Source organism: Canis aureus, chromosome 8 (genome assembly GCF_053574225.1).
Source record: "Canis aureus isolate CA01 chromosome 8, VMU_Caureus_v.1.0, whole genome shotgun sequence".
Taxonomy (NCBI): Eukaryota; Metazoa; Chordata; class Mammalia; order Carnivora; family Canidae; genus Canis; species Canis aureus.
The window spans coordinates 69,391,060-69,406,959 of NC_135618.1; the positions used below are offsets into that span (position 1 = coordinate 69,391,060).

General features: G+C 56.6%; 2 protein-coding genes across 4 annotated transcripts; one reads left to right on the forward strand and one right to left on the reverse strand.

The window, feature by feature from the left end:
• Positions 1-1,458: 1,458 nt before the first annotated feature.
• PLOD3 (procollagen-lysine,2-oxoglutarate 5-dioxygenase 3) lies at positions 1,459-9,059 on the reverse strand. 3 transcript variants are annotated; one of them, XM_077908087.1, is made up of 19 exons: positions 8,557-9,052; positions 8,095-8,186; positions 7,827-7,963; positions 7,551-7,714; positions 7,280-7,392; positions 7,075-7,138; positions 6,665-6,762; positions 6,348-6,449; positions 6,036-6,161; positions 5,725-5,846; positions 5,322-5,426; positions 5,100-5,225; positions 4,644-4,785; positions 4,449-4,562; positions 4,171-4,239; positions 3,278-3,382; positions 2,633-2,779; positions 2,229-2,354; positions 1,459-1,897 (listed from the first exon to the last, which is right to left on the reverse strand). In XM_077908087.1, exons 1-19 carry the CDS (start codon positions 8,669-8,671, stop codon positions 1,742-1,744), a joined length of 2,223 nt encoding a protein of 740 aa, XP_077764213.1. In that variant the 5' UTR covers positions 8,672-9,052; the 3' UTR covers positions 1,459-1,741. The 3 variants fall into 3 exon arrangements, 2 of the variants coding, with proteins under 2 accessions (XP_077764213.1, XP_077764211.1); XM_077908085.1 differs by having other exon boundaries at positions 4,449-4,785; positions 8,557-9,059; XR_013385408.1 differs by lacking the exon at positions 1,459-1,897 and having other exon boundaries at positions 2,633-2,795; positions 8,557-9,058.
• Positions 9,060-9,560: 501 nt separating this feature from the next.
• ZNHIT1 (zinc finger HIT-type containing 1) lies at positions 9,561-14,814 on the forward strand. The gene is made up of 5 exons (XM_077908094.1): positions 9,561-9,719; positions 12,895-13,065; positions 14,074-14,153; positions 14,286-14,455; positions 14,559-14,814. The coding sequence occupies exons 1-5, from the start codon at positions 9,698-9,700 to the stop codon at positions 14,578-14,580; spliced, it is 465 nt and encodes a 154-aa protein (XP_077764220.1). The 5' UTR covers positions 9,561-9,697; the 3' UTR covers positions 14,581-14,814.
• The last annotated feature ends 1,086 nt before the right edge of the window (positions 14,815-15,900 follow it).

The following is a 15,900-nucleotide window of genomic DNA, read 5'->3' on the forward strand; positions in this document are numbered from 1 at the left end:
GTGTTGCCAGCATGGTGTGTACCATGAATGGCAGGGCTCCCCCCCCCCCCCCATGAGTGAGAACAGCTAGAAAACTCTTTAGCTGCTCTGGTCTGGCCCCTAAGGAGTAGCTTAGGCCTCTGTGGGGACACAGTCCAGAAGGAGGGGCTTTTGGAGAATGGTCAGGGATTGGTGAGCCCAAAAGAGGATCCCTTCGAGTAAACTGGGGTTGGTCCTCCCATCACCATGGCCCTCCTGACACTGGCCAGAGCTGTGAAGCCAGTACCGTCTTGGGGTCAGGGAACGTCATTTCTCTAGGTAAGACTGACACACACCCCATTAGGTGCCTCTGTCACATGCTCTCCTGGCATAAAATACTTTCCCTCCTTCATGGCAATTTTCTGGCCCAGCTGTGAGCGATGAGAAGACAGCTGTTGCTCTCATAAGCAGAGCCCTTGTGACAGATGCCCAGCAGCTGGGAGCACTCAGTAAATGAATGGTGGGTCGTAGGAGACAGGAGGAGCCAGCGTCCAGTGCTGCTCAGGCTGGCACCCCCTTTCTATCCCTGTCTCCCGCTTCACTCTCATGTGGGTTGCCACCCGCCAAGGAGGTATTTTCTCCTGTCCCTGATCAGCCCACTTCCACCTGCAGGGAGACCCAGGTGAGACACACAGGCCAGAGAGATGCTCAGTCTACAGTCTATGAAGGAAGGCTTCATAGAGGAGGTTCTCCTGGGAGTCCAGGCAGTAGGGAGGAAGGCGTGGATGGCAAGTTAGGTGTCGGAGGCGAGAAGTGCCCTGGGATCCAGGAACAGGCCATTTGGTTTTCAAAAGGCTTCTGCAAGGGACCAGTTGGGAGAGAAACCCAGCAAGGTAGGCTGGAAAAGGAACTGGAAAGGACCAAGCTAAAGGAACATGGCCTGCAGTCCCCAGGGCACCTGTTTGCAGAGGCTGGAGGCCACATCAGCTCTCAGGAGGTCTCACCTCTTTTTCAAGGCTGCTTCACATTCTCCTCTTCCAGGAAGCTTTCTTGGGATGACTCTCTAGGGCTTTCCTGATCCTCCCTAACCAAAAGCTGGAGTCCTAGAAGCCTCCTGTGTCCCCTTAGAACACATGCTTCCAGGGGGCCTTCCTTCCCTTTGCACTGGCCCCAGAGCCCCGCACAGGGCTCTGACATCCCACAGATGCCCTCAAGTGACAAGAGAGTCAGGGAGAAGAGGCTGGGTCTGGCGGGAGAGTGGGGGTAGGCTTCCACCTAAATCTAAGTGAAGTCCTTGGGGCCTGGCCCTTCTCAGGCTCCCCATGCTACCCCTACCTCCAGAAATGGGACCCAGGGAAGCTTCCAGGTTCCTACACTGCTCTACCATCCGCTTCTGCCTTCTCCCCTCTGTTCTTTTTCTGTGGGGTAACTCCCTCCGCTCTGGTGGCAGGAGGGATTCAGGCTCAGTAGGGAGGTGAAAGACATACACAGACTCAAGAGTTACAAATCCTCCTTTATGGGAGGGAGGCTGAGAAACAATAATTTATTGTATGGGGAGCCCCCAGAAGCCTTCTCCCCAGGAACCTTTGGGGACCATGGGGAGGGGCATGGGGGCTCCAGGAGCTTCCTGAGAGGGCCGTGTGTTGGGGTGGGGAGGCGACACATTCAGTCCCAGGCACACTGAACATCCGCTCAGGAAAGGAGGCGCCAGACAGACCCCCTTCCAAGGAGGGGGGTGCAGGAAGGCACAGCGGCAGCGAAGGTTTGGCAGAGTGGTTGAGTGTCAGGGATCGACAAAGGACACCATGATGTAGCGAGTGCCCCGAGTAGTGGGCAGCCCCTCGTGGTAGTGGGTGAGACGGCCGGGGTGCAGGAGCCCCCAGCCCTTCCGTGGGGATGAGACTATGCAGTCATAGCGCAAGAAGCGACAGCCACCTCCCTGGAAGAAACGGAGGAATGGAAGTGGGCAAATCAGTAGATGGGGGGCGGGGGGCACAGGAGGGTGAGAGGCTGGATGGGGGGCTTGGGGTGTCAGCATACAAGAGAGGCACTGGGGTGGGCTGGGGTGGGGGGTGGTGGCAAGGCACACAGCCTGAAAGAGGTCCGGGAGGTGGTGCAGGCGAAGTAACTGGAACCAAGAAGAGGACAGGCCAGGGACAGGTGCCTGAGGGTGTGTAGGGGTTGTCAGGAGGCCCAGGGCTCAAGTGTGTATGTGCGTGTGTGGAGAGGCCCTGCTGGTGCCCTGACGGGGGAGGGCACTCGGGGCTCACCTCATAATCCAGGCCCTTGTGGTTGAGGGCCACGTTGAGAGTGAAGGTGGATGAGTCGTGATGGGGCCGCAAAGAGGGCTGCTCATCTGGCCGGTAACGGACCACAAAGTTCATCACTGCCCGGGTCTGTGGGGGGCACGAGAGAAGAGGTGGGAGGGATGGCTGTGAGGTCACAGGGTGGGCGGGGGCGCTTCTGAGGAGGTGAAGCCTCAACCCAGTGGGAGGAGGGGAGGAGGGCTGCAGGGATCTTGGCCCTTGGGGGTATCCTGCGAACTCCCCGGGGGGCTGCCATCCAGCGGTATCCCTTCCCTCAGGACTCCAGATGCTACAGGAGCTGAAGGAGCACCATGTGCAGACTTCCAGCCAGAACTGGGGTGTGGGAGGAGGCAGGGGTGGCAGCTCACCTTGGTGTGGTAGCCTGGGAACAGGCTCTCTGTCATGGGGCCCACGTACGTCCTCAATAGCTGCAGCCACTGGTCTTCATAGCCCACCTGCTTCATATGGATGTCCACAGTGGGCACATTCTCGTAGCCTCCAGCCAGCCTTGAGTCCTGTGGGCAGTGGGCACTGAGCCCAAATAGGGCCATGCCAGCCGCTCCCCCCTGCTCTGAGGCCCGAAAGCTTGTGTGACGTGCATTTAGGAGCCTCGACCACTCTACCTGACTCCCTCTAACTCACCCTGAAGATGGTACCTCTTCTGGGAAGCCCCTTGGTCACCCCCCACGTCCAGGCCAAGGGCCCCTCCTGTGACTCCTACAGCATCTGGGCTGCCCATCACAACCTTCAGGAGCAGGGCTCCTGCTATTGCCTATAGCAGGTGAGGTGCAGGAGGGCAGGGCTCAAGCAAGTGCTCTACACCAGAGCGCCCAGTTCAGTGGTGGGTGTCGCAGACCTGCCTGCCTGGTAAGGAGTTTCTGAATGAATGCATGCATGCAGCACTCTGGGGGCCCCACCCTCCTCCGACTCTCATGATTCCATTTCCCTTCATCACAGCTGCACCTTCCCTGCCCCAGGGGGTGGGGAGTCCTCCCTGCCCCAGCCCCTCTCACCTCATGCCGGCCTCCTGACCACTGGCCATAGTGCTCCATTTCCTCCACCAGTTCGTCACACATCTGGTCGGACAGCAGGGGGAACCAGTACACATCTGGGCACGGCTGAGGACAGACAGGGCAAGAACAGGGCGGGGAGATGCTTGCAGACCTCTTGGGGAGCAAAGCAGCCAACCGAGGGGAGTAAAGGCAGGGAGCAGGGATGCCTGGGTGGCTCAGCAGTTGAGCGTCTGCCTTCAGCTCAGGTCGTGATCCCGGGGTTCTGGGATTGAGTCCCACATCGGGCTCCCCACAGAAATCCTGCTTCTTTCTCTGCCTATTTGCTTCTCTCTCTTTCTGTGTCTCTCATAAATAAAATAAAATAAGATAAAATAAATAAAATAAATAAAATAATAAAATAAATAAAATAAAATAAATAAAATAAAATAAAAAATAAATAAAATAATAAATAAATAAATAGATAAATATAAAATAAAATAAAATAAAATAAAATAAAATAAAATAAAATAAAATAAAATAAAATAAATAAAAAAGCAGGGAACAGAAAAGGAAGCCAGGAGATGGGAGAAGCTTGGGGATTGGGACTCTGAGCATGGGGGCTAGCCAGGAAAGGCTGGGCCATGGAAGGCAGGCGTGGCACCGGAAAAAGTACAAATGGCATATGGCTGCCGGGGCTTTACAAAACTGTCATGCCACCCATAATACCAATAAGCCCGACAACAAGAGAGGATTGCTCTGATCAGTGGCAGGGTGGGGAGCCGAAGGCCTATCTGCTGGGCTTCCACCTTTATCTGCCTAAGCAGAAAACCCTCAGACACCCAAGAGAAGTCGGTTTGAAAATGACTAATCCAGGCAGGCGACTCAGGGGGTCAGGGGTCCTACATGGGGCTCACCTGTTCCACGAGCCCCTCCCCTTCAAGGGCCCGGCTGTAGTTCTCATGAATGTACTGCTCCTTCCAATCCTGAGGGAGAGGGAGGGGTACACACCTCCATGGGTGCCCTCTTCACTCCCTCAGCTCCCACTCAGGAAGCCCCAGTACCACAACCACCACCACCTCTCCCCACACAGTTGCTGAACTTGGGAGCAAGCGCTTGCACATGTGTCCAGGTGCCTGCATCCTCCCAGAGTGGAGGGCATGTCCCATTCTCTGAGCAAGCAGTTGGCTCTCACCAGGGGGTTGTCGAAGATCTGCCAGAGGTCCGGGTGCAGATGGTCTGTGTCATACCGGGAAGTGGCCAGGAGGCGGCCAAACTCGTGCTGATTACTAAGGTGGAGGAAGATGCCCTGGAGTGGGGGGGAGGGTGTGAGGAGACATGGGTGGCTGCTTCTCTGCACCTCAGCTTTGGGCGCCCAGGCCCCACTCACCTTATCCCGCAGGCTCTTACAGAAGGCCATGTCTGGGTCGGTGTCACTGCCTGAGAACACCTCCCTCTGGGGCAGCTCTGTCCTCAGGGTCTCACCACGGATCACGTATGCCTGGGATATATAGGGCACATTCCACACGCCCCTGGAGGCACCCACGCTGGGGTCAGATCAGTGGGTGGCCCTCTCCCCCAAATTCTGCCCGGTTCAACCCAGGAACCCCTTCCTTCAGGGCACCCCACCCTCCAGGCCAAAAGGTCCCGTCGCTTCCCTGCTAAGCACTGCTAGTCACAACACCTCAGTCTGCTCCATAGTCAGCCCCAACTCTGCAGGGGTGGCACTTCTGACTGGTGGCCACTCTGGACCCCCGAGAGCAGGGAAACGGGGGAGCATGCAGGTGTTTATGGTCTCCTCCCCAAGGCCAGACAAGAGGGTTTGCAGCCCTCCGGCAGGACTCACACTCGCTTCCGCTGTACCAGCTCCACATAGTCCTCCGAGCGAGCGTAGTACTCATCGGGGCTCAGGGCTCCCCAGAAGTTGGACCACAGCTTCCCGTGGCGGGACAGCATGGGTGCTATCACCTTCCTGTGGACAGGCAGAGGTGAGCCCTGGGCCCCAGGAAGGAGGTGGGGGCTCCCAGGAGACTATTTGGGGGCCCTCTGGCTGAGCGGGGCAAGTGACCTGTTCTCTTCAATGAGGATGCGCAGTGTCTGAGGGTTGGTGATGACGGCATCAGCGTCAAGGCTGAAGTAGAATTCACACTCTGGGTCCTGCCGACAACTGTCCCTGGAGGTGATAGATCAACGAACACTTGAGCTGAAACAGGAGCAGGTGGGGGAAGGAAGGGACTGTGTGGTAAGTGGAAGAACTCCCCCACCTGTCGAGGAGAGCAAGAAAGTGGGCAGAAGCACCAGCAAGAGGAGAAGAGGAAGGCTGGGGGTGCTGGGGGGTGCTGTGCTTGCTTCCCCAGGACCCCAGGTTCTCCTGGCTGGGAGGGTGCCCCTGTGGAGGCTGAGCATAGGCTCCATGCTACATGGAGCACCCCTTCACCCTTGACCATCCTCCCCACCCAGTGCTCACTCACATGGCCATGTCCCTGGCCTCGCCTGGTGTCAGGGCCTCCTCTGGTCCCACCAGCTTCACAGCTGAGAAGTGGTCCTGGAGCTGGGGCCAGGAGTCTGCGATGTGGGGCTCATGGTACACCTCCTGGAGATGGGAGAGAGGGGTTAGAGAGGGTAGGAAAAATGGTGCCTGAGGGACAGGAGGGGCAAGGAGGTGGATGGAAAGGATGTAAGGAAGGAGTCCGGGTGGGGGTGGGGGGTGGGAGTTCCAGACCAGGTAGGGGCAGAGTTCCTTGGGAGGGTGCACAAGGGAGAGGCTGTCAGAGTGTCTCACGTTGTTATGCAGGAACAGGGTGACCCTGTCAGGGGGGTAGTCCAGGAGCAGCAGCCGCTGCAGGAAGCGGGGCAGGAATGGGGTAGGTTGTTCTACAAACACAGCCAGAAGCACCCGGGGGGGAGGCTGGAAGATACAACATGACGACATGACGGGGCTCAGAGGAGTCCAGGCCCCCAGACCAGTGTGTCCTCTACCACCCTGGCAGGTTGGGAATCCCCAGGAGCTCCCCATGCACTGCTGCCCAGCAGGCTCTCCCTGTGCCCTCTGCCTTGATGCCTGGTCCTGCAGCACCCTAGCACCCCTCCTCACCTGCCCCCCCGGGAGTGTCCTCCGGTCCCGGCCACAGAACCCACAGCCTCCCTGAGGAGTCCAGCCATTAGGAACATAGTTTCCCAGGTAATTCAGCTGGAGCTGTTGGGAGAGGCAGTAAGAGGTAGAAGCCAAGGAGTCCAGCAGCAGAGGTGAGGGAGGTCAGGTGGACAGGCAGGGGACAGGGCAGGAAGGGGAGAGATGGACACTTAGCACCTCTCCCAGCACCTCTGCTGCTGGTGGGGTTAGGGAGGACAGGCTTGGAAGGGCTAGAGGTAGGTAGGGGCAGGGGTGGAGGGTATAAGCCATTGGAGCACCTTAGTAGGACCATTCCCGTGGACCACAACAGGAAGTGTGTCGTAGGCCACATTCCGGATCCGCACACGATTCCGATCAAACTTTAAAACCACCTCATCTGGGGAAGAAAGGCTCTGCTTTACACTCCTTTCCTCTCAAAGCTGCCAAGCAATGATGCTTCTAAGTATGGGATGCGGTTGGGTGGGGGAACCTGGGGGGGCTTCTCTAGAGGATGAAGGACTGTGGCTCTAGGGTAGGGTTCTGTCTCTCTCCCGAGGGTTCTGACCAGGCTCTGGCCACCCTGGGGGAGTTCCTAGGTAAGTCACCAGTCCCTCAGAGAGGCACTTTCCTCCCTGTAACAGGGGGTAAGCCCAGACCTTCCCTTTGAAGGGCTAAATAAAATGACAGAAGTAGAGCCCTTTGTTCTCACCTAAAGCCCCATTGAGGTTCTGAAAGATCCGAGATTTATGATCCAGATTGAGGCTGAGTTTTTCCTAGATGGGATGAGATGGGGCAGGTCACTATGCAGGGAGGTAGGCCAGCACTTCCCACTCCTTTTACATCCTCCCAAAAGTCCTACCCTCTCCTCTCCCCTTCAGCTGGAGGCTGGACAGCCCCCCTCCAGCCTTCCCTACCCTCAGCCCTGGGTCCAGGTAGAGCCGAGTATAGAACAGCTGGTCGTCATCGTCATCCTTGTACTTCCACTGGCGGACCACTTTGTGGATGGTGGGGGCAAAGCCAATGAATCCTGCAGGGGATGGGTGGGCAGGTGCTGACTCCAGGACTCTCAAGGCCCCAGGGCCCAGTCCCACTCCCTCTCTGGCCCTCAGCACCTGGAACACTCCATATGCCCCTCCATATGTCCCACCACTCTTTTCCCTCTGCCTCAGGTGCTCTGCCACTCACCACCAGAGTTGAGGAAGCGCTTCCCTGTGCCCACCTCAGGGTACTGCTCGGCCAGCCCCCACTCGGGCCAGCAGAAGCCCTCAGCGGAGAAGAGCAGGCGACTGCCACTCTGAACGAACTTCTTCAGCAGCTCTGCGGGGCTGCCAGCCAGAATCACATCGTAGCTGGGCGAGGAAGAGGGCACGACAGGACAGCAGGAACCTCAGTATCCTGACCCCCGCCCTCTGCCTCCTGCCTGCCCCTTCTTCTCCTCCCCTTCAGGAGCCCCTTCTTCACCTGTCCACGAACATGATGACCATATCCTCCCGGTCTGCATATTTCTCCATCTCCTTCTTTAGCCACCTGACCTTCTGTCCTCCACCAACCGTTCGGGCCACATCACCCCCTCGCCACTCCTCTCCCAGGCCCAGGGTCTGTGGGGAAGACCCGCCATGCCAGGAGGGGCTCAGTCGGCCAGCTGGGCCCTCCCGACCAGGCTCACCGTGGGGCCCCGGACAGCCCTCTGCCCACCCCTGGAGTGGGCGAAGGAGGGCATTCCTCTCACCCGCACAGTGTAGTTGAAGAACTCCGCCGACCACAGGAAACGCCGGTATCCTTCCGTCTCGGCTGTGGCCACCGTGATCACCAGCAGCTTCTCTGTCACCAGCCGGAATTGGTGCTCAGGACCCACTCGCCCCGCTCACCGCCCACCCCCTTCGCCTCCCTACGACTCTGCTCCAGTCCTTCGCTTTTTTCCAATTCCTTCTTAAACTCGGCCCAACCAGGGGAACCTGGGCCCCAGTTGAGAGCGGATGGGAGTGACCCAGGAATTCGGGGTCCGTTCACGTGGGGAGGCTGGAAATCCCGGCTCAGGGTGGGGAGTGGGCGAGGGGCCGCGGGATTGGCCGAGTGGAGGGCGCGGGGCGTGGAAGAGGCCGGCACCCCCTCCAGACCTCGTCCCCCACCCCGGCCCCCGGGCGGGCACGCAGACTTGGCACCACCCACCCGGCGTTCCCGGGGCTCTCACCTGGGTTGACCGGGTCGCCGCCCCGGGGACGGTCGGAGGCCGAGGTAGCAGGCGGCGGCGGCAGCAGCAGTAGGAGCCCCAGGAGGAGCCGGAGTCCCGGGCCGGAGGAGGCCATGGCGGGGAGCCGGCGCAGACGGCACACAGGCCCGCGGGGCGCTGGGGCTGTGCGCCCGGATCCCAGCTCTGGGGAGGGGTTCTGGGCAGCGCGGCCGGGGCCGCAGGGCGGCCGGCCCCGAGGAGGAGCGGGGTGTGGGCGCCGCCCTGGAAAAAAAGGCGTAGCCCGAGGCTGCTGAAAACTCGAGAGCCGGCGCCGCAGACAAGGCTCGGATTGTCCCCGGGCGTGAGCGCGCCGGCTGCGCGGAGCCCGCGGAGGGGGCGCCCGGCGGGAGGCGGGGGAGGGGCGGCGGCTCGGGTCGGCTCTCCCGAGCCGAGGACTCTGGCCAGAGCCAGCCGGGCCCAGCGCCGCCTGACACGCGAGGAAGCTGAAACCCGGAGAGGGGAAGTGACCCCCTGCAGGCCGGGCGGGATGCGGAGGCGGGTCTTTGCCACAGCCCTGCCCGGAGCGGCGGGACGGAAGGCGGGGAGAGCACGGCGGCGGGTGGGGGGGCGCGGGGAGCCGGGACGAGTGCAGGAGCGGGCGGCCAGAGGGGCGAAGGCCGAGGAGTCTGCGGCCCCAGCGGCGCTGGGGGGCGAGGTTTCCGCAGACGGTCCCCGGGGCCTCTCGGCTTGCCCACTCGAGCCTGCCCACTTTCTTTGGAAGTCCAGCCCCTCGCCTCAGCCGCCCCGGAGAGAAGCTCCAGGGGCAGCCTTTGTGATGATGGCATCTTCAGAAGGACGAAAGGAAAATGACATTTCTCAAAGGACCACCGGCACCACCTCTTTAAGGTGATCCATTTCAAGGGGTCCCACAAAATACACAACCACACTCAGGCCGGAAGTGGTTTTGCCCCTATAAAATATGGCGGAAAGCTTTCTCGTCTCCTAGGCAACACCACGTAACGCGTGGACGCAGTGGTATGCCCTCTGGGATCGTTCTGCGCACGCGCAAACAGCACGCGCTACCGGAAGTGATGTCATCCCCATCCACGGGATGGTTTAGCGCGCGTGCGCAGTAAGCTCTTCCGTCAGGTGTGTTGTGGAAATGGTGGAGAAGAAAACTTCGGGTATGTGAGCCCCCGGCTGTTGGCCTCCTACCTCTTCCCAGACCCTGGCCTCTGATGTTCGCACTCAGTTATTAGTCTCAAAGCCCTTCCCCGGTCCTCGGGTCCTGGCGTCGGGGTAGCCCCTCAGACCTGGCATGCTCCGTGCCAGTGCCGGGGATGGAAAGAGAAAAAAGTTCTCTATCACCGTCGAGAAGCGGGCTCTCGGGGACGGGGACAGACGTGCAGGCCCACCGCTGCATTTCAGGGCGATATGTGCGGCGGCAGAGGGGTGCACAGCTCCTGGGCGCGGGGAGGAGTGGCACCTAACCCTGCTCCTGGGACGGAGGGGACCGGGAAGGCTTGGAGGGAGAAAAAAGCTTGAGCTGCTGAATCCTAAAAGTCGAGTCACGGTTTCGCTCAGTACGGGCGCGCTGAGCCTCATTCCCGGCAGCGTGAACCTCGAGTGCAAAGGCAGGAAAGCGAGAAAAAGCAAGTCGCTCAGGAAGCCAAGTGCACATTTGGGGGCTTGCGGGGGAATAGTGAGCGTCTGGAGGCTGCGGAAAGGTGCACTTGAAAGGCATTCCGTACATCGCTGGAGAGTTTGAATTCTATGGAGAGGGCAGTGGAGAACCATCAACAGGCCCTTTTAAGGCAGGGGCGTGACCGAAACAGATTTATCTTTTGTTTATTTATTCATGAGAGACACAGAGAGAAGCAGAGACACAGGCAGAGGGAGAAGCAGGCTCCATGCACCGAGAGCCCGACGTGGGATTCGATCCCTGGTCTCCAGGATCGCGCCCTGGGCCAAAGGCAGGCGCTAAACCGCTGCGCCACCCAGGGATCCCGTGGCTACCTTATTGTACCGGGCAGGTGTAGAGGCTGGAAGGCCAGTTAGGGAGCGATGGCGTTGTAGACATAAAGAGATATGTGGGTGGAACACCCTGCCAGATTGACTGCAGTCAATCCAATCATGTCAGTCCTTTCTTAAAACTCTTTGCCAGATTTCCATTATTCACACTGTAAATCCCCAAATCCGGGGATCCTTGGGTGGCTCAGCGGTTTGGTGCTTGCCTTCGGCACAGTGCATGACCTTGGAGCCCGTGAATTGAGTCCCACCTTGGGCTCCCTGCATGGAGCCTGCTTCTCCCTCTGCCTGTGTCTCTGCCTTTCTCTCTCTCTCTCTCTCTCTCTCTCTCTCTCTGTGTGTGTGTCTCATGAATAAATAAATAAAATATTTTTTAAAAATGTAAATCCCCAAATCAAAATTCCTTTAGATACTTAAAGGTAAGACTTAATGGTCAGCCTGACTTTATATCCGCACAGTATATACTTTAGATAGCAGCCCTACTTGAACTTTTTACAATTTATTGAAGGCACCTCCGTCTCCCATCCAGGCTTTCTCTCGTGCTGGTATGAAGACCTGACATACCTTTCCACCAACCTCAACCAAGCTAACTTCTATTCTTCTATTCTTCTAACTTCTATTCTTCTTCTAGGTCAGATCTCAACCTAATCTCTACTCTGGAGAATCTTGACTACCCCAAGGCCAAGTTAGGTGTTTCTGACATGTGCTCTGTCATACTTTGTACTTCCTTGCATAGCATATTCTATGCTGTACTCTGCTTGTTTGTTTGATCATTGGCATTCCCCACCTGACTGTAAGCTCATGTGTTCCCAGAGCCTAGGGCACTGCTGGGCACTTGGAAGAGAGGCAATATGCAGAGATCCAGAGCTGAGCAGTTCTGGGTTTGAATTCTGACCAAGCTATGTGAGCTTTGGACATGCTTCTTAGCCTTTGAACTTCAGTGATCTGGGGATGATAATGATATCTCTCTCTTAAGGTTGATAAAGGGTTAAAGCTCTTACACAAAGTGCTTAGCGTAGGGCCTGTCTTGTAGTATATGCCCAGTAAGCGTTAGCCACTGGTGCTGATGCTATTATTATGGTTACAGGCACTCAATAAATATTTGTTGAGTGAATAAAGAGATATTTAATGTAGAATGATCAGACCCTGATAAAGAGAGAGAGAGAGAGGTCTGAAATAACTCCTAGGTTTCTTGTTTAGGATGTCTGTGTCAGTGGTTCCACTTACTTAAACAGTGCACAGCGGGAGAAGCAGACTTGGATGGGAAGATTCTATTTTGAGCTACAGCATCAGCAGAGCCATCTCTGGCTACTCTTCTAAGCCTCTCACGTGGCCTGCTGTCACCCCCTTAAGGAGAGGGCTGTCCCCATCTCTGTCTCAATCTTTTCACTCTTCCTGGGATTTCAAACCCAAACACAGGGCTCTCTCACCCAGATGCAAATGACTCCAAAAGTGGTTCTCTTAATCCTGAACTTTCTCCTTAGCTCCACAACTGTTGGCTGTTTAGTCGACTGCAGGAAGTCACTTGCTGACCTCACCATTTTAAACCCCTCCAGCCGTTCACTGGGGTCTATTAATTCTACACAAAATCTCTTTCTTTATTAAACACATATTCACTGAGAGCCTATAACCATAAGGAAAACCTGAAGCCATGTCAAGGAAGCAAATGAGGGGATTCTTTCCACCTGAGGGAAACAGTCGACAGAGTCTCAGGGTGTCATAAAAGGCAGATTGCAGAAATACACAGTGAATTTGGCACCAATTGTGAGTGGTTCGCACTGAATGGGAGTCAGTTTGCTGGAGGTTGAGGAGTAAATGGGAGGGGAAGAAATGAAACATCCCATGGACCATTCTCTCAAAGATGAGTCACAGGGACATAAGGTCAACGTGAGAGTTTGGCAGGTTTTCCAGTGAAGGGAAAGTACCTGTGGGGTTGCAGATGCAGGAGGGAGGAAAGAACTCCAGTGGAGTCGGGGAGGAGTTGGGGGGAGGTGTTGTATCCATTTGGAATGGAGGGAAGGCAGGTGCCCATATAATTATGTTTGAGGGTGGGCTGAAAGATGAGCGTCTTTCTCTACATGTGGGTGGCCAGTGTCCTTTCTGCAGGAAATGGGATTGCTGAGTATGAAGGTGGGGGCGTTAAGGTCCACTGAAGGCTGGAAGCCCAGAGTGTACAATGGTCCCCATCTGCACGGTTGTGTGACTTCTGCCAGCAGTGAGAGGTCTCCAGGAGGCATTTCATTGGTTGGGTCTGGGAATTGGGAAGAAAGGCTGGGGACACCCCAGCTTCTCTCCTGTGCCCCCACAACTCTCTGGCTCTGCTCCATCCAGTTCGCTCCCAGGATCCTGGACAGCGGCGGGTTCTGGACCGGGCTGCCCGACAGCGCCGCATCAACCGGCAGCTCGAGGCCTTGGAGAATGACAACTTCCAGGACGACCCCCACGCAGGACTCCCCCAGCTTGGCAAAAGGCTGCCTCAGTTTGATGATGATGCAGACACGGGTGAGGCGGGTGGAGGAGGAGGCGGGAGGGGGGAAGGGCGGGGCCGGGCCTGGGGACGCAGGGCAGAGGAAGGGGGAGGAGCCTGCCCCGGGGCATCGGGCTGGGGGTTGGGCAGATGACCCAGGAGCCCGACTGGCTCTGCCAGGGACTGGCTCCTGTGACTGTGAGCCAGCCTCCCTCCCCTCTCTGCCTCCACTGCCTCTAGCAGATTGAGAATACAGAACATGGAGGTGCTGAGCTCCCAGAGCCCCTCCAGCTGGGACACAAAGCCTTAGGGGAGCTTGCAATGCATGTAGGTGCAGGCTGGAGAAGTGAAGGGAGGGACACACTGGGTAGAGAGAGGCCAGCTCGGAACCCAGGGGAGCAGGTGGGCAGGGAGTGGACATGTGGGTGTTGGGAACAATGGCACAGAGAAAGATGGTGTCTTTCTTGGCATGTGCCAAGTAGCTGCAGTTCACCTTTGAACAATACAGGTTTGAACTGCATGGGTCCCCTTGTTTGTGGGTTTTTTACAGTCCTGTCCTGTAAAGGTGTTTTCTGTCCCTTATGGTTTTCTTTCTTTCTTTTTTTTTTTTTATTTTTATTTATTTATGATAGTCACACAAAGAGAGAGAGAAAGAGAGGCAGAGACATAGGCGGAGGGAGAAGCAGGCTCCATGCACCGACAGCCCGACGTGGGATTCGATCCCGGGTCTCCAGGATCGCGCCCTGGGCCAAAGGCAGGCGCCAAACCGCTGCGCCACCCAGGGATCCCCTCCTTATGGTTTTCTTAATCGTTGGTTTTCTCTAGCCTTGTTGGAAGAATACAGCGTGTAATACATACAATGTGTAAAATCTGTGTTAACCACCCTTGTGCTATCAGTAGGCTTCTGGTCAACAGTAGACTATCTGAAGTTGTTTTGTAGGGAGTTGAAAGTTATACACAGATTTTTTGACTGCGTGGAGGAGGTCGGTGCCCCTAACGCCCTTGGCATTCAAGGGTAAACTGGAATTGCCCTTCCTCCGTAGGAAAGAAGAAGAAGAAAACTCGAGGTGATCATTTTAAACTTCGCTTCCGAAAGAACTTTCAGGCCTTGCTGGAGGAGCAGGTGAGGGGGGCTGGCCCAGGGCCTGGGAGGGCCCCACAAGGAGGGAATGAGCCCACAGTGGTCCTTGTCCTGAGCAGGTGCCTGTTATGTGGGTGGCTGAGGAGTTCTGGAGCCCTCCTCTTGTCTCTGCAGAACCTGAGTGTGGCCGAGGGCCCCAACTACCTGACAGCCTGTGCGGGACCCCCCTCCCGGCCCCAGCGCCCCTTCTGTGCTGTCTGCGGCTTCCCCTCCCCGTATACGTGCGTCAGCTGTGGTGCTCGGTACTGCACTGTGCGCTGTCTGGGCACCCACCAGGAGACCAGGTGAACTCAGAACCTTCCCCCGGCCCCCGGGAGACATCGTCTCCCTTACATCCCCTCAGGCCTCCCAGAACCTTGCCTCATCCTGGGCTTCCTCTACCTGCAGGTGCCTGAAGTGGACTGTGTGAGCCTGAGGGTCCCCAGAGGAGAAGGCCTTCGGTGCAACAATCACCCCAGCCTCAGAGAGGGCTTGGCCAAAGGGAGAGGTACTCCCATGGACCAAGAGAGGAGCCGTTCCCGCGCCCAACGAAGCTGTGTCCTACGTACCGAGGAAGACCAGTCTTACTCCCAGGGACTGTTTGCAGGGAAGTGGGCTGGGCCCTCAGTGTGCTGTTGTAATAAAAGGTTTCATGCGAGGAGGAGCCTGCCTGTTTGGTCACATGTGTTTTGGGGCTGAGGGTCATAGGTCTCCTGTCCTCACTGCCCTGTGGCTTTTCCTTCTATATGTCAGTCACCCCTCCCACTGTCTGCCTGTCTGAGTTCCCTGACCAAGGAAGATTTTGGTCCCATTCACCTACCACACCCATGTCTCTGCATTTCTTGGCTGCTGCTTGATGTCATTTTTTGGTGATTGATTGATTGAGTGCATTTAATTTTGTTTTTTGTTTCTCTAGTTCTTCTGAGTTGATATCATCTGAGGATAGCCAGGACTGGGTGACAGAGAAGTGGAGTGAGCTTTGGGGACAAGGTGCAGAATGCTATTGTGGAAGGAGCCACCCCTGCCTTCGTCCTCTGGAGCTTAACCCAAGGGAGAGGTCATCCCTTGTCCTTGGTGCTGCCAGGCTAAGGAGCAGCTGTTCCAATGAGGCTGTAATGGGCTGTGGTGTGTGAAATTATTAGTAGCAGAGAAAACCCAGAAATTTCTGGGAAGCATGAGGGAATTCATGATATAGAGGCCTCTGTTCTAGGTGGTTCTGGGTGCTGTAATTCTTTTTTTTTTTTTTTTAAGATTTTATTTATCTGAGAGAGAGCAAGCACAAGTGGGGGTGGGGGACAGAGGGAGAGGGAGAAGCAGGCTTCCCGCTGAGCAGGGGACCTGATGTGGGACTCAATGCCAGGACCCTGAGATCATGACCCGTGCAAAAGACGCTTAACCGACTGAGCCACCCAGGGGCCCCCAGATGCTGTAATTCTCATGTGGTGGTAAAGCTTCTTAGACCCATGTCTGCTCTAAATTGATTGGAAGCTATGAGCTCATAAGCTCCTTGGAGTTGTTGTCTTAAGAGCCTTGCCCCCTTGGAATATAGCAAAGCAGATGCTGAGGAAGTATTTGTTGAACAAAATGACCTCAGTAAGATATTAATGGGATCCAGCAAATTTGGTGGTAGGCACCTTCATAGGCTCTTCTCCCCCTTTTGGTACTTTACAACAGTTGGCCCAAATGTTCCCAGTGTCTTCTTAGCCTTTCTCTGGAGACTTGAGGCTGGGTCAGTGGTGTTGGGGATAGC